The sequence below is a fragment of the Manis javanica genome, chromosome 1 (assembly GCF_040802235.1).
Source record: "Manis javanica isolate MJ-LG chromosome 1, MJ_LKY, whole genome shotgun sequence".
Taxonomy (NCBI): Eukaryota; Metazoa; Chordata; class Mammalia; order Pholidota; family Manidae; genus Manis; species Manis javanica.
Window position 1 is genome coordinate 86,392,953 of NC_133156.1, and position 18,745 is coordinate 86,411,697.

Below are 18,745 nucleotides of genomic sequence, written 5' to 3' on the forward strand. Positions count from 1 at the left end.
TCAGAATACTTCAGAGATCTCCTTTTAGCTAATAAACTATTAATGAATATTTTAAAGCTTTTCACAGTACATGGTATCATACATATGAGCATGACAAAGTTTATTAGATTGGAGTACTTGTCAGTTATTTGCTCAATAATCCTAATGATGAGGGAAAATTGAAAGCTTTAGTAATAAGTAATAAAGTAGATTCCTTATTCATAAAATGCTATCCATCAGTTACCTGCAAACTACAAAATCCTTACCCTACTTCCGGTACTTCTGGATATATACATAAATACAAACAGACCTTTTCCTTGAATGAATACTGTGGAATCACGAAATAATCTGTCTCAGTAAACTCTTACCATGCAGGAATGGGGTAGTAATGTGAACAACTCATGAGGAAATTTGGTAATTTTAGTAAGTAATGATGAAAATATATTTACATAAGAGAAATACTACCAAGTTACACATTTTTGCCATTTAAAGAATGGCTTTCTGAAAGATAGAATAAATATATTAAATCCCATCAATTTCTTTCTCTCTTGTGTTTATTGTAGGAAAAACACACATGAACCTGAAATACCTAAAATAAATTCATATATTTACTTGTACTCTAAGAAGAAGTAATTTATTGTCAAGATGGCAGAATAAGCTCAAGAAGAAATTGTCACTGCTGTGCTGCAAACACACAGCAGTAATATATAAAAGACACAGCTATGATAAATAAATATAAATAAATAAATATATATATGTATGTATGTATGTATGTATATATCCCACAGACTAGGAATACATTTTCTTTCTGTAAAAGGATGAATCACGGAAACTAGCAAGTTCAAAGAAGGATCATTTTGTAGTTTGACATATACAATATTTTTTTTCAGATCTATGGAATTTAGTTCTTAATTCAATAGCAAGCATTCCAGATACGTGGTTCTTTTTTGTTTTAAGCAAAGTTCAGTTTCCTGAATATTTCTTACTGAGGCAGAGAGAAAAGGATAGTTAAAATTTCTAATAAAAATGCCCTTAATTCCTGACATCAAAACCCACTAAAAGCAAGTTAAATGCAAAAAATAAATAAAAATTAGAATCAGAGACCTATGAATCAAATATGTAGTGAACTAGATCTGAGTTAAAGAAAATTGGTCATTTAAAAATACAGAACAAGTAGGCAATGAACTAAACATTTTTGAAGAGAAAAGAAATTTTGCCAAATTTAAAATAGCACAATTATAGTAAAGCATTGCTTAAAACAGACTGAACAAAAGACCCCATTCTTATATACCCATATTTAACTATATATTTTGTCATCAACAATTTTCATCTACTTCAAAGGCTGGTGAGATACTCTGAATAAGGAACAAAATCAAAGCCTGTTTTTTTTTGTTGTTCTTTTTTTGAGAGGGCATCTCTCATATTTATTGATCAAATGGTTGTTAACAACAATAAAATTCTGTATAGGGGAGTCAATGCTCAATGCACGATCATTAATCCATCTCAAGCCTAATTTTCGTCAGTCTCCAATCTTCTGAAGCATAACGAACAAGTTCTTACATGGTGGACAAATTCTTACATAGTGAATAAGTTCTTACATGGTGAACAGTGCAAGGGCATTCATCACAGAAACTTTCGATTTTGATCACGCATTATGAACTATAAACAATCTCAGGTCAAATATGAATATTCATTTGATTTTTATACTTGATTTATATGTTTCTCCCTTTATTATTATTATTATTTTTTTTAATAAAATGCTGAAGTGGTAGGTAGATGCAAGATAAAGGTAGAAAACATAGTTTAGTGTTCTAAGAGAGCAATTGTAGATGATCAGGGGTGTGCCTGTAGACTATGTGTTAATCCAAGCTAGACAAGGGCAACAAAACATCCATGGATGCAGAAGATTTCTCTCAAAATGGGGTGGGGGGTGAGGTTCTAAGCCTCACCTCTGTTGATCCCCAATTTCTCACCTAATGGCCCCCCTGTGACTGTGCCTGTCTTAGGTTGTTCCTCCCTTGAGGAATCTTACCCGTCTCTGGCTAACCAGTCATTTTCCAGGGCCGTACAGGGAAATGTAAAGTTGGTAAGTGAGAGAGAAGCCATATTGTTTGAAAAGGTTAGCTTTTTACTTCTTTGCAGATTTATGCCCTGTGGCTTCTATGCCCAGCATTTGTCTTGAGGTATCTTTACCACTTGGAGGAATTAAAGCCTGTTTTATGTAATAAAAATTCTGAACATTTAAATTATAAAGTACAGATTTTCTTTCTTTGTGCACATTTGATTATTAAAAGCATGGTTTCACTTTAAATAGGTCACTAGTGTAAAACAAGCATAGCTTCCAAATGAAAAATGGCTTAACTCTGACATGCAAAAGTGAAAGTATGACTATGTGGTCCAATTCGAATCGAAAATCAGATTAATCAACAAACCAATTTAATCAACATCAGTAAGATTGCATGACTGCAATTAGATACCCTCCCATGTCTTTGTCCATTTATTCTACCTTCTTTCCTGTCATGATGGAAGTGCCTGTGCTCCTAGCTAAATGAATCCTGCCTCTTGTCCATTTGATCCCATCTTCTCTAATTTTCTTAGAGAAAGTATTTCAGCAATTCTTACCTCCGTCTACTACCTGGACATTATTTTCCCTCCAACTTTATTTACCCCCGTCAATATGCAAATATATTATTTCTCTCACCCAAGGAAAACACTCTTGCTCCCAATTCCTCCTCTAGTTGGTACCTTAGGTCTTTCCTTAATTTGGCAAGAAACTTGTTAAAAGTGTCGCTTAGGCTTGTTTCTTTTCCAATTTCCTCCTCTTATTCCCTCTGAACCTCCTCTTCTTTCCTATTCCCTGCCATTCCACTGTGTTTTATTAAGACCCCAATAACAATTGTGTTGCTGACATTAAGCATTCCTCACCCCTATCTTCCTTGCCCAGTTTGTAGCATTTGACTGAGCTGATCACTGTCTCCTTGAAATACTTCCTTGACTTGGCCTCCAGGATACCACACTTGCAGTGTTTGCGTGCTATACCCTGGCTGCTCCTTCTCAGCATTCTTGGCTGGTCTCCTCATCTTCCTGACCTCTACACATTCAGATGCACAAGGCAGACCTTGGACCATCACCCTTTCCTGTCTTTAACTCCCTTGATATCTCAGCCAACTGTAAATACTACCTTTACTTACATCTTCAGCAGGGAGCCCTCTCCCAAATCAAAATTTGTATATTCGATTCCCTATTCAATCTTAGAATTAACGATCCTAAAACTGAGTACCCAACCTTTCTCTTGCATCCATCCCCAATTCAGTAAGTCAACTGCATGCCTTCAGTAGTTCAGTCCAAAAACTTACCATCATCAGGGTCTGTCTTTCCTTCATGACATACCCATCTCTTCAGCAAGTCCTGCCGTCTCTACACATATCTAAAATCTGCCTGCTGTTTATCACCTTCACTGCTAACTCTGGTCTAAGCCATTCTCCTTCACTTGTTGTTGAACTAGCTTTCCACTGTTCTATCTTCTGTGTTTATCATCCTATGCTCTGTTCTCAATACAGAGGCCAGATTAATCTTGTAAAAACGTAAGTCAGATCATGACACTTAACAGTTTGAAACCCTTCAACAGTTCCCAGTGTAACTCAAAGTAAAACTTGAAATCCTTTACAGTAGCTTATAAAGCTCCAAATATGATCCAGCCTCTCTAGGACCTCATCTCCTAGTCCTCCCAATCTTCATTCTTCCACTTTATCCATACTGCCTTCTGTGCTATTGCTTGAACATATCAGGAAAGCCTGATACTTAACTGCTTTTTTCTGACTGGCATGCTCTCCCCACAGATAGACTTAAAACACCCTCTCACCGAGGCCTATTCTGATACCCTGCCAAAATCACAACCCTGATCCTATTCCCACCCTCACATTTCCTATCACCCTTCCCTGGTTTATTTTCTTTTTAGCACTTAACACTACTTAGCATAGTATTTAATTTATTCATCTTGTTATTGTGTGTTTCTCTGACTAGAATTTAGACTCCATCACAGCAGAAATTTTTCTGTTTTGTTCCCTACTGCATAGAAAAATACTTTGTATAAATAGGCACTCAAAAAATATTTGTTAAATATGTGAATCAAACATTTAGAGAATATTGGGCATATGTCAGAGCCATCTAAATATAGATGAGCTCAAGGTCTCCTTTCTCAAGGAAATCTATAAAACTCTAGAAAAATAATCTAGGGACTTTAAAAATCTGCTCGGTACTGATCTGAGGAATTGAGTAAAGCTCAGGTACTTTAAATTAAACTGCTATTTCCCTTTCTCTTTCTCCTTTAACCCATTTCACCTAAAAACAATCCCTTTTCTAAATAGTGAGAGGAGGCTGCAACCTCAGGATAATCTAAAGCATTCTAGATCACCCTGTTCCACTACCCGACTCATTGCTCTAGAGAGAGAAAAATATCAAATGTTAAAAGTGGCTAGCTTTGAGCTGGAGATATTTAACATGAAGACATATCTTGCTTATTCCTTATTCAACCTTGTTTAACAAGGAATACTATTCTGTGGTGTGTGTATATGTGTGTGCATGCTTGCTTGTTTTGTTGCTGATAATGAGTTGCTGCATTTTATAATAAATATTAATTTTTCACATGAAGTATTTCATGTTGAAGACTAAAAACCCTAAAGAATTTTTGTAGAAAAAAAATTTTCATAACATCATGATTTATTATCATTAAAGTAATAAGCCCAAGTGAGCTATTCGGGAAAGGAAATATACGTATCTCTCTTACCTGGAGCTAACGCAGAGGGAGCAGGCACGTTTCCACTTTCCTCATCTGTACTTTCATTGTAGATTGCATCTCTGTCAGCAGACATTTCAGAACATGTTGTTTCCCTAGACATAAAATAAAGTTGAATCAGAAATTACTGGTTTACCCCTAGCTATGTATCAAATTCACCAGTTAAGTAATTATAGAAAAATATTCCTGGGAAAACATTATAATTAAACAAACATATGTTGAAATATTTATGATTAAGATGAAAGCACTTTAAAGGTTATGTGGTTTAGTGCTCACTATAATTCTTGAATAAGTAGCTTATCGTTTATTATTCATTAATCAAAATACTATTCTTCCAAATGATACTCTGTGGGTTATTCAATATTCTGCTGATTGCAAAGCAATTTCTACCTTCCACTTGATTTCCCCCAAATCTTGAGATGAATATCTTTATTATTATGAAGATATGCAAGTAAGGCACAGAGAATTTAAAGGACTTGTCCAAATTTATGTACTAATAGATACTGGTGCCAAACCAGCACTTGAATTAGGACCATCTGATATAAGATATTATATATATTCTCTACACTATGCCCTTAGTAAACCTATGCTTCCTCTCAGATTCAGAGTAACAGACCCAAACTTATATCTGCTAATATCTAAAATAATTATAATTGTCCAAGCCATACCAGCCATAAGTCACCTATGACTCTTAAAAATAAAATATACATCCACTATTAAAGCCACTTGATTCTAAAATTAACCATTGCTTAGATACCAAGATTACAAATGTGTGTCCAATTCTGTAGTTTTGCAAATGATGAAAGTCTTTAATTAATATGTTTCTTAGTGATGTCTAAGAATTAAACAAATAATATTCAGACAGACTTCATGCCTGTTTTATGATTTAAGTGTAGGTGTGGCAATTAGGCAGACATGGAGAAAATCATGTTAAGAATTCTCCAGCCCAATGCAACCAGCTGTCAGAGCATCTACCGCAAACTATCAAATGATCTCTTATTAGAAACAAGTTGGCACCTAACTTTCCTTAAATTGGGGAAAAAATTCCATTTAAATTTATGCATCTGCCATCCCAAACAGAAAGGCCAAAATACCTTTCTTGCTCGATGTTTTTTTCTCGTTCTTGAACTTCATTTAACAATTTATTTAAGCTTCTGATCTTTGCTTTCTTCTCATTCAGCACCAGAATAAACCGATTATAAAGATCACTTTCCACAGCTTCCTTAGCACTCACACATTTTTCAAACCTAAATGTAAATAAACACATAACTAAATCACGCAGTTTTTATTAGCACTAACATTATTCAATCTAGTACTAAAGATGGCATCATGAAACTTTTCAAGGAAAATACATTTTTACATGTTTCCATTAATTTCATTTTTTATATAAACCATTATACATATAATTGGAACTTGTCATTTATTAACTTTAGTAATTTATGTTCTGAGATACGAATCAAAATTGAAAAGTGATACCAAAAAAGCTTTTAAAACATCTAAATGCCTAAATGCAATAATTTATTCACATCTATAGCTTATTTCCAAAAGAATAGTTTTACAAGAGATATTTTAAACATGAGTAACTACAGCCTATGTCTCCTGAACTTTTAAAATATTACTATATTAGGAACTGTGATCTTGTTTTGTGATTGATTTATTTGTTTTCCGAAGTACATTATAAACTGCTCCATGACATGAACATGATTTGCCGAGTTGTGTCTTATAACCCAGTACCCCCAGCACACACACACACACACACACACACACACACACACACACACACACACACATATAATGAAAGGATCCACTTGTAATTTCCAAGGAGAGGTTAACGAAACAGCAAACGTGATCCAGTAAGTATTTTCAATTTTAGATACATAAGATAAAACATAAAATTCTCCTCCATTTATAATTCTTCCTACAATGGTCAAGTGAGCTAACAAGAAACTGTACTGATTTTAATCCCCCAGATATATAGTCAAAAACATATACTAGCAGAGGCTGCATATACCTGGTATGTGCACCACACACTCACACACCATGAATAAACCTCTATTTTAAAGACTCAAATGTAAATTATTTTACATAAAATATTCTTTTAAATGCAGTCTAGCTCTGCCTTCTTTTCTCTTTACTGTACTATTTTACTTCTGTTGTTTTATACAGTTAGCCTAGTATTTTCATTATATATATATTCTGAATATATATTTTATATATTTATAACATATAAATGTATATTTTTCAGAGACATGATTAGAAAAAACTGTCAAAATTTTATCTTTCTTATATATGCCCTTATCATTTCAATAACTTGCCCATCAAGGAATGCAAAGAATTAGGTCCTCTTACGGGATGAAAAGGAATATATGGTAATATTTATTTTCTGGGAACAATTACAGCACTCACAGCACAGTCACTGCCAAGCTATGAACTCCAGAAGGGCCGACAGCATGTGTTTCATAGGCTTCACTGCCTAGAATAGTGTCTGGCACTACACAGAGGTTGAGGAGCTATTTATTAGGTAAATGATAAAGTGAGTGAGTTAATATGGATATCTTATGAGGAAAGGGAGAGCTAGCAATCCTAAATATTGTATTTTCACTTGTTTAACAGCTAATCACACCACTGGTAAGAGTAACATTTTTCATACTCTTCAGCTTCTAAAAAAAAGTGTGGCAAATACTAATATTTACAGTATAACAGTAGTCCTTTCATCAAGCAATGCTTTCCAAGAAAGAAGTACTCCAAAAGGTGTGGGGGGAAAATAGAGCCAATGTGGAAGAGGTGCTGCCAATATTGATGGCTTATTTTAAGCAGGAATTTATATTTTTCTTCATTTATGTTTCAGAAAGCAAAGTGTTATGTAAATCTTATATTCTCATTTCCTTGTAGTATTTTCTAATGTAACACACTAATATAAATTTTTAAAGATGAAAATACATGCCATAAAGAGCACACATAACACTAAAACACCTGAGTATATAATAATAAAACACTTTAAATGTATGTGAAATAAAAATTATAAAAATATTTAAAAATTTCATTTATATTGTATAAAATTTTAGGAATAGAAACTACTTAGTAATTTATCTGATTTAAATGCATACTTAATTTCCATATAAATCACTTCAATAATTCTTGATTGAAAGAGTATGCATTTACCAAGTATCAAGCAAATTTCCAAACATTTGTTAAAATAAACATTTGGTATAATATATTAAATTAAAAATGAAAATAGGTATCAAAATGAAATATATTAATTTGTCTAAAGAATATTGTTAATCTAAATAACAAGTGTCACAGCTACACAGTCACAGGTAACATTTCTGTGATAGGAGAGCAAACTCAACAGGATGAATGGCAACCAAACTTGCTTGGTTGGCTTGAGCAAAGCCTTAGGATTTTGTTGCAACCAAAGTTCTGATCATCAAGCTGGATAACACTCAGTCTAGGACTAAGCTGAGGGGTAGGGAATTGGCTGGGACAGAGTAGTATGCCAATGGTTTCGGGACATAAATTTACAATTATTAATTTGAAGAACATTATCCTTTTTATTCAATATTCAGGAACAGAGAGGTGGATACCATTCTCCATACCTCATTTTTAATGTCAATCCTCCCTTTACAGCACCATGATGTTACTACACCTTTCACATTACTTGCCTCCTGCCATCCCTCCTCGTCAAGCCCTGGACAGGTTTAGTGGGTCAGCCATTTTGTGGAGGAGAGACTGGGATTCACTCTCGCGATACTAAGGGAGAACTCACATACAACTGCATCACAACCAGTGCAAGGAGCACATCCAAGGCCAAGCTCAAACCAGATGAAACCTACATAACACCAAACAGCAAAGGCCTCGACAACAGAACAATAATGTTAAGTTTCATTAGTAACCTAGAACTGAAATATTTAAGAATTTCGATGAAAGGATAATGATATTTTTTTATAAGAAGGATAAAAACTAAACATAGAAAATACTGAATATTCAAAATAAAGTATTTCTGAGTGGGAAAACAATGAAGCTAAGAATAACATGTCAAAAACAACAACAAAAATAAAAGCAGAAACAAGGCAATCTCACCCAGAAATAACATCCAAAATAAAATAATAGATTAAGTAATAAACCAAAATAAAACAATAGCCACATAAATGTGAACATGTGGTACTTAGAACAGCACAGTGATCCTTATATTTACAATCAGCTCTGGCCAAATTTATATCCAGGTCAGGGTTGTACAGCAAAAGAAAATCTGAATAGAGTTTAGAGGACAAAAAAATGCTAAAAAGAACTGGAAAAGAAGGCAGTGGTAAAGAGATTTATTAAGCTTTTAAGTACTGAAGAAGATGGTAAACAGCTGTTCTTTATCCTTTCGATGACAGAACAAGGGGAAATGGCCTTCAACTATACTGTGAAGGACTCAGATTACCAAAAGATGGAAGGAAAAATTTTCTGACTGTTCTTAAACACTGTAATGGGCTACCAAAGGGAGTTGACAATATCTCTTGAGGTCTTCAAAAATTGGTCTGAATTCATCTGGATATAATGTGATCCTAGCTTGAAGACAGAGAGGTGAAGTAGAAGAGCTTTCAAGGTCTCTTCTATTCTAATGATTCCGTAAGTGTCAATCCATTCAATCTGCTGAAAACCACCTTCAGTTATAGTTTCAATAATTATAACTCAGAATAAAGCTGGATGTCTGAGTGCAAACAAAGGACCTATTCAGTCACATGGAATTTGAGAGCTGTTATTTGAAATTAAATAGGAGAAACCAGTGAAATAAAATACAGTTAATAACCTAAGGAAACACATACAATATTTCTAATGTTTCCCTTTTATCTAAAACATACTAAATTAAATTAATGCAATAGTCACTTGTTCAAAGTGAACCTAAAACACAATTATTAAACAGTAAATAAAAAATAACAGCAAATATGTCTCTTAAAAGTCTATAAATTAAAGCTCATTCTTTTTACTTATATGGTGATTCCTCATTCCATATTCAAACCTCGTTTATTTTCCTGTCATCCCAAATGCAAATAGCTTTAGAGTTGTCTCTGATTATAATGATACGTAAATACAAAAATATATTCTAAAATATCCCCCAAAGTAAAGGAATATTTAATCCACAATCCCTTTTAACATTTAATTTTCTCCTTCTAGATCTTCCTTATCTTAAGATATTTTGCAAACAACAGCATACATACTATTCATATTTTTGGTAATTCACATTTCTACCCCCTAACATACTATAAACATTTTCCATGGTATAAGCACATGTGTAAATGATTACTTTTTGCTCATATAATATCCTACTATTTATTAAATATATTTCAGACCTATCTACCAGCTTCTAAGGGAATTCTCAACAGCTATTTTTCTGCCTCTTTCCCTACCATTCTCCAACGTCTACACAATCTGGAACAATGATAGGGAAGAAATGATTGGATCATGTGAGAAACAAGCTCACTGGTCCAAAGTCAATAAATGGACATGGAGACAAAGAGAACAGGGGAGCAAGGCTTTAATTGTAGTCTTGCGAGATCAGGTGTCTGGTGAGTAGGCACACTTAGGGTCATTACAACAAGCAATTTGTTCCTTAGCAGGCGAATCCCTCCCTTGGTTCCTCATTGGCTGAGTACCACAGGGTTTACATTCTGCCCTGGTCTGCCCCTAAACAAGTTGTCTATATTACGCTTTCTTTACATTTGTCTTAATTTTATTGGCTGGTTTAAAACTCTGCACATAGCCGGCTCTCTCTTAATCTCCTTTCCCATCTCAGCCAGAGTGACTCCCTGGTACATGTTTTGACATGTAGGCTTCTTGTTAACACCCTTTTGTTTAAAGGTTAATTCCTCTGGGAATAAATCACATTTAGTTTTATGTCATTTCTGACAGATCATGGATGGACACTGATATGAGTGTCATGTTCAGAAAACTGAACTGTGGCCAGGCCTAACATGACAGCACCCACTCTAATGATTCTCTACTTCTATGTCCTCAGTTACCTACCTCGGTGTGCTCATGTCCTATTTCTAATCTCTCTAAATACTCTTAATCAGTACTATTCTACTGCCTCTGGAAGCTGCAGTGTAAATCCTTTGCTCATTTTCCAGTGATGGATTGGCCATGACCATGTTGCACTTACAGTTCCTCAAAATGACCACTGTCTTCTTTGAAAGGAAAGAAAATCCAATTTGGGAAATAGATAAAGCTACTAATCTAACACCTAGAATACAATCAAGAGCCTAGAATTCTTTGGAGTGGATTCTGTTTCCTCTGAAGGGCCACCCCAATAGCAAACATCTTCAGATCCTAAAGAAGATAATCTAATCCAGTATTTACCATAATAACAATAGCTGGAGCATAAGCTTATCACCATAATAAGACTGATGATAAGATACATGGCTGTGCTTTTATTCAAACAGAAAACCTTTTGCCACAATAACACATAAGCCCTTCCTGGATAGTTCAGAAATAGCAAGTCAAGCATCTGTGGGTGGCATAGTATATGCACCCCTCACATGCTGTCTTACAGCACAGGATGCATTCATCTCCACAGTCTCATCTTTGTTCCCTGCTGCTTTCCATTCTAGGGCAGTGCTGTTGAATACTGATGAGATATTACCTCTTTCATCCTCTGGCAGACATCTTAAAGCAATTTGTTCAAGTACTAAGTATCCAGTATGCATTTTTCTAAGCAATCTGTGAATCAAATTTCCTATAATCCTGTGAGTATTTTGAGTTTTCAATACAATGGCCTATCACAACCATAGATTATCTCCTTTTATTTATTTCATATATAAAATAAAAAAACACACACAAACTACAGATATAGGCCCAAAAAACATGCTAGAAATTTCTTAAACAGCTACTTGATATTGATTCAAACAAATAAGAATTTTAAAGTGAAAGTTAAAGAAAAAAATTCACTTATTTTTCAGTATGGCTTCCTAATATTTAAACAGTTTTGATTTTATTTATTTTTATATAATTGGAGATAAAAATTAATTCCAAGTTAAAAGAGAAAAAGATAAATGCTTTCGTAATATAACAACTGAGAGCTAACTATAGCTAAGTTTTAGGTGTTAGATGTTAAGTTTACATGTCTTGCATTAATTAATAAATGTAATTGAATGTATAGAAACATAATTTCTTCTACTCAACCTCATTTTCACATGCACATTGATAGTGATAAAGCCATTCTCATTTTTCATTAATTCGAACACATAAAAACTAATGTCGATGTATGGGATTAAAGATGGCGGCATAAGAGGAGACACAGAGGCTTCCTCCTAAAACTGGATACATAGAAAACTTAATTGGCACAACTGATCCTGAGAGAGCAACAGGAAAGAGGAAGGCATCAGACAGCACACACCTGGAGAAAAGAGTAGATCTCAACAAAGGGGGTAAAGTACCAGAGCTGGGTCTCCGAGGGACCTGAGCCCCTCCCCCACCCCAGCTCACCAGCGGGAGGAAGACAAACGGAGCAGGGAGGGAGTGGAAGGCTTGGGACTGCTGAATACCTAGCTCCGGAGAGCTGCTCTGGGAGCACAAACCTACATTTCATGGTGCTTTCATGAGACTAGCATGACTACTGGGTTGGAAAGTTAATACAGGCAGAGTTCCTGGGGAGACTGGGATTCCGGCTGCTTGTGGAAAGCAGGGATCCATATCTGGCTGCTCTGGGACAAAAACGTATACCTGTGTGACTGGCCCACTGGCTCAGGCAGTGGAGACAGGCAGAGCAGCCAGGAGGCGGGGAACAGCTCTTTCCTACCCCCAGGCACCAGTACCGCTCCCCTGTGACTCCAGACATTGCTTCAGGGGCTCAGCAGCTCCAGAATAGAGCTTCTGGACATTAGAGGGCACCATTTACAAATATGAAACGCCAAAGGAACCTTGTTCAGAGTAAAATTGTTAATACAACTCCCGAGAGAGATTTAAATGATATGGACCTCATGACTCTTCGTGAAAGGGAGTTCAAAATAAAAATCATCAACATCCTAATGGAGGTACAGAAAGACATCCAAGAACTCAGGAATGAATTCAGATCAGAGATCCAATCGTTAAAGAACATGATGGAGGGTATTAAAAGCAGGTTGGATACGGTGGAGGAGAAAATAAATGAAATACAAACTAGAGAAGACGAATACAAAGAAGCTGAGGCACAGAGAGAAAAAAGGATCTCTAACAATGAAAGAATATTGAGAGAACTGTGTGACCAATCCAAGTGGAACAATATTCGCATTATAGGGATACCAGAAGAAGAAGAGAGACAGAAAGGGATAGAAAGTGTCTCTGAGGAGGTAGTTGCTGAAAACTTCCCCAATCTGGGGAAGGACATAGTTTGTCAGGCCATGGAGATCCACAGATCCCCCAACACAAGGGACCCAAGGAAGACAACAGCAAGACACATAGTAATTAAAATGGGAAAGATAAAGGATAAGGACAGACTGTTAAAAGCAGCCAGAGACAGAAATACGATCACATACAAAGGATAGCCCATCAGACTAACATCAGACTTCTTAGCAGAAACCTTTCAGGCCAAAAGGGAGTGGCATGATGTATTAAATGCCATGAAGCAGAAGGGCCTGGAACCAAGATTACTTTATCCAGCAAGATTATCATTTAAATTTGAAGGAGGAATTAAACAATTTCCAGATAAGCAAAAGCTGAGAGAGTTTAACTCCCACAAACCATCTCTGCACTTTATTTTGGAGGGACTGCTATAGATGGAAGTGTCCCTAGGGTTGGACAGCTGTCACCAGAGGTAGTAATATCACGGTAGGGAGGGTGGAGCAGCTGATTGCGAGGCAAATGCAAAATTAAATTGACTATCCCCAAAGTCAATCAAGGGATAGACAAAAAGTACAGAATTTGATACCTAATATATAAAGAATGAAGGAGGAAGAAAAAGGAGAAATAGAAAAGAACCTTTAGATTGTGTTTGTAACAGCATACTGAGTGAGTTAAGTTAGACTCTTAGATAGTAAGGAAAGTAATCTGGAATCTTTGGTAACCACGAATCTAAAGCCTGAAATGGCAATAAGTACATACCTATTGATAATCACCCTAAATGTAAATGGACTGAACGCACCGATCAAAAGATGTAGAGTCACTGAATGGCTAAAAAAACAAGACCCATCTATATGCTGCTTACAAGAGACTCACCTCAAACCCAAAGACATGCACAGACGAAAAGTGAAGGTATGGAAAAAGATACTTCATGCAAACAATAGGGAGAAAAAAGCAGGTGTTGTAGTACTAGTATCAGACAAATTAGACTTCAAAACAAAGAAAGTAACAAGAGATGAAGAAGGGCATTACAGAATGACAAAGGGCTCAGTCCAACAACAGGATATAACCATTATAAATATATATGCACCCAACACAGGAGCACCAGCATATGTCAAACAAATACTAACAGAACTAAAGGAGGATATAGACTGCATTGAATTCATTTTAGGAGACTTCAACACACCATTCACTCCAAAGGACAGATCCACCAGACAGAAAATAAGTAAGGACACAGAGGCACTGAACAACACACTAGAACAGATGGACCTAATAGACATCTATAGAACTCTACACCCAAAAGCAACAGGATACACATTCTTCTCAAGTGCACATGGAACATTCTCCAGAATAGACCACATAGTAGGCCACAAAAAGAGCCTCAGTAAATTCAAAAAGATTGAAATTCTACCAACCAACTTTTCAGACCACAAAGGTATAAAACTAGAAATAAATTCTACCAAGAAAGCAAAAAGGCACACAAACACATGGAGGCTTAACAACACGCTTCTAAATAGTCAATGGATCAACGACGAAATTAAAATGGAGATCCAGCAATATATGGAAATAAATGACAACAACAACACAAAGCCCCAACTTCTGTGGGATGCAGCAAAAGCAGTCTTAAGAGGAAAGTATATAGCGATCCAGGCATATTTAAAGAAGGAAGAACAAACCCAAATGAATAGTCTAATGTCACAATTATCAAAACTGGTAAAAGAAGAACAAATGAGGCCTAAAGTCAGCAGAAGGAGGGTAATAATAAAGATCAGAGAAGAAATAAACAAAATTGAGAAGAATAAAACAATAGAAAAAATCAATGAAACCAAGAGCTGGTTCTTTGAGAAAATAAACAAAATAGATAAGCCTCTAGCCAGACTTATTAAGAGAAAAAGAGAATCAACACACATGAACAGAATCAGAAATGAGAGAGGAAACATCACGACGGACCCAACAGAAATACAAAGAATTATTAGAGACTACTATGAAAACCTATATGCTAAAAAGCTGGAAAACCTAGAAGAAATGGACAACTTCCTAGAAAAATACAACCTTCCAAAACTGACCAAGGAAGAAACACAAAATCTAAACAAACCAATTACCAGCAAAAAAATTGAAGCCATAATCAAAAAACTACCCAAGAAAAAAACACCCAGGCCAGATGGATTTCCCTTGGAATTTTATCAGACATACAGAGAAGATATAATATCCATTCTCCTTAAAGGTTTCCAAAAAATAGAAGAGGAGGGAATACTCCCAAACTCATTCTATGAAGCCAACATCACCCTAATACCAAAACCAGGCAAAGACCCCACCAAAAAAGAAAATTACAGACCAATATCCCTGATGAACATAGATGCAAAAATACTCAATAAAATATTAGCAAATCGAATTCAAAAATATTTCAAAAGGATCATACACCACGACCAAGTGGGATTCATTCCAGGGATGCAAGGATGGAACAACATTCAAAAATCCATCAACATCATCCACCACATTAACAAAAAGAAAGACAAAAACCACATGATCATCTCCATAGATGCTGAAAAAGTATTCAACAAAATTCAACATCCATTCATGATAAAAACTCTCAGCAAAATGGGTATAGTGGGCAAGTACCTCAACATAATAAAGGCCATATACGATAAACCCAGAGCCAACATCATGCTGAACAGCGAGAAACTGAAAGCTTTTCCTCTGAGATAGGGAACAAGACAGCGATGCCCACTCTCGCCACTGTTATTTAACATAGCACTGGAGGTCCTAGCCACAGCAATTAGACAAAACAAAGAAATACAAGGAATCCAGATTGGTAAATAAGAAGTTAAACTGTCAGTATTTCCAGATGACATGATATTGTACATAAAAAACCCTAAAGACTCCACTCCAAAACTACTAGAACTGATATCGGAATACAGCAAAGTTGCAGGATACAAAATTAACACACAGAAATCTGTGGCTTTCCTATACACTAACAATGAGCCAATAGAAAGAGAAATCAGGAAAACAATTCCATTCACAATTGCATCAAGAAGAATAAAATATCTAGGAATAAACCTAACCAAGGAAGTGAAAGACCTATACCCTGAAAACTATGAGACACTCTTACGAGAAATTAAAGAGGACACTAACAAATGGAAAATCATCCTATGCTCTTGGCTAGGAAGAATTAGTATCATCAAAATGGCCATACTGCCCAAAGCAATATACAGATTTGATGCAATCCCTATCGAATTACCAACAGCATTCTTCAACGAACTGGAACAAATAGTTCAAAAATTCATATGGAAACCCCTAAGACCCTGAATAGCCAAAGCAATCCTGAGAAAGAAGAATAAAGTGGCGGGGATCTCACTCCTCAACTTCAAGCTTTACTACAAAGCCATAGTAATCAAGACAATTTGGTACTGGCACAAGAACAGAGCCACAGACCAGTGAAACAGATTAGAGACTCCAGACATTAACCCAAACATATATGGCCAATTAATATTTGATAAAGGAGCCATGGACATACAATGGGGAAATGACAGTCTCCTCAACAGATGGTGCTGGCAAAACTGGACAGCTACATGTAGGAGAATGAAACTGGATCACTGTCTAACCCCATACACAAAAGTAAATTAGAAATGGATCAAAGACCTGAATGTAAGTCATGAAACCATAAAACTCTTAGAAAAAAACATAGGCAAAAATCTCTTGGACATAAACATGAGTGACTTCTTCATGAACATATTTCACCGGGCAAGGAAAACAAAAGCAAAAATGAACAAGTGGGACTATATCAAGCCAAAAATTTTCTGTACAGCAAAGGACACCATCAATAGAACAAAAAGGTACCCTACAGTATGGGAGAATATATTCGTAAATGACAGCTCTGATAAAGGCTTAACATCCAAAATATATAAAGAGCTTATGCACCTCAACAAACAAAAAGCAAATAATCCAATTAAAAAATGGGCAGAGGAACTGAACAGACAGTTCTCCAACGAAGAAATTCAGATGGCCAACAGATACATGAAAAGATGCTCCACATCGCTAGTTACCAGAGAAATGCAAATTAAAACCACAATGAGATATCACTTCCCACCATTAAGGATGGCTAAGATCCAAAAGACAAACAAGAACAAATGTTGGCGAGGTTGTGGAGAAAGGGGAACCCTTCTACACTGCTGGTGGGAATGTAAATTAGTTCAACCATTATGGAAAGCAATATGGAGGTTCCTCAAAATGCTCAAAATAGACTTACCATTTGACCCAGGAATTCCACTTCTAGGAATTTACCCTAAGGATGCAGCACTCCAGTTTGAAAAAGACAGATGCACCCCTTACGTTCATCGCAGCACTATTTACAATAGCCAAAAAATGGAAGCAACCTAAGTGTCCATCAGTAGATGAATGGATAAAGAAGATGTGGTACATATACACAATGGAATATTATGCAGCCATAAGAAAAAAACATATCCTACCATTCACAACAACATGGACGGAGCTAGAGGGTATTATGCTCAGTGAAATAAGCCAGGAGGAGAAAGACAAGTACCAAATGATTTCACTCATATGTGGAGTGTAAGAACAAAAGAAAACTGAAGGAACAAAACAGCAGCAGAATCACAGAACCCAAGAATGGACTAACAGTTACCAAAGGGAAAGAGACTGGGGAGAATGGGAGGGTAGGGAGGGATAAGGGTGGGGAAGAAGAAAGGGGGTATTATGATTAGCATGTATAATGTGGACAAGTGGTGATTCTACAACATCTTACTATGCTGATGGACAGTGACTGTAATGGGGTTTGTTGGGGGGACTTGGGGTAGAGGAGAGCCTAGTAAACATAATGTTCTTCATGTAATTGTAGATTAATGATAACAAAATAAAATTAAATAAAATAAAAACTAATGTCCATGTAGAACAAATTTGGTCATTACCCTAAAAAGTCCCTAAATTCAATAATGTTCATATGTTTTAGAGCTCCTGGTTTGAAATAAAGATAAAAAATCCACCTAATATTATGCATGTAATTATTATAATTATTATATATACTCTACATAATTCTTTCAGATGTTGTACTGTATATATGTACAAATGCATTCATAGTATATTATGTATATCTCTATAGAGATATAAATGTTCACAACATACATTTTATTTCCTTCAAATATCTTCTGTGTAATAGAGTTACACGGGTTACACCCTGGGCCAGCTTAGATTATGATATAGTTGAGAAAATGCATAATTGAGAAGAGAAGTAGTTTTCTTGTTTGTCATTTAAAATATAAGTAAAATCAGGAAAATCAAGGCTTCCAAATGTCTTATCCAGTAGTCAAAATTACTTCATCTTTTTACAATGCCAGTAGTATGAATTTTCAATCAACTAGAAAAAATAAGTCTCTGTCAGAAGCCAAAATACACATCATCTGAAATAGTTGCCATGCATATAAATATACCAAATAAAGAAACAATTCCAAAGAAAGAATCAATAAGTAATGTCTCTTTTTCATTCATTATTAATCCTGTAATTTGGGTTAAATTAATCCTTATAAATATCAACTACCTAAATTTTTAATAATATTAAAAGGTTCTGACTTTCACTTCCTAATTACTCCTTATTTTTATTCATTTGTGGTGCCACCAAATACTAACGGCCTAACAGTGTTAATGTATAATGGTGACCAATAA

General features: G+C 35.5%; 1 protein-coding gene across 7 annotated transcripts in view; it reads right to left on the bottom strand.

Annotated features, from left to right (window-relative positions):
* Window positions 1–18,745, bottom strand: part of XRCC4 (X-ray repair cross complementing 4) — a 234,087-nt gene that overhangs the window by 120,894 nt on the left and 94,448 nt on the right. For all 7 annotated transcript variants that reach the window (XM_017675798.3, XM_036998460.2, XM_073234440.1 and 4 more), the window contains 2 exons: window positions 5,869–6,021; window positions 4,766–4,869 (listed from right to left, as the gene is read on the bottom strand). In XM_017675798.3, the coding sequence (XP_017531287.3) occupies window positions 4,766–4,869; window positions 5,869–6,021 (257 nt within the window). The remainder of the gene's footprint in view (window positions 1–4,765; window positions 4,870–5,868; window positions 6,022–18,745) is intronic.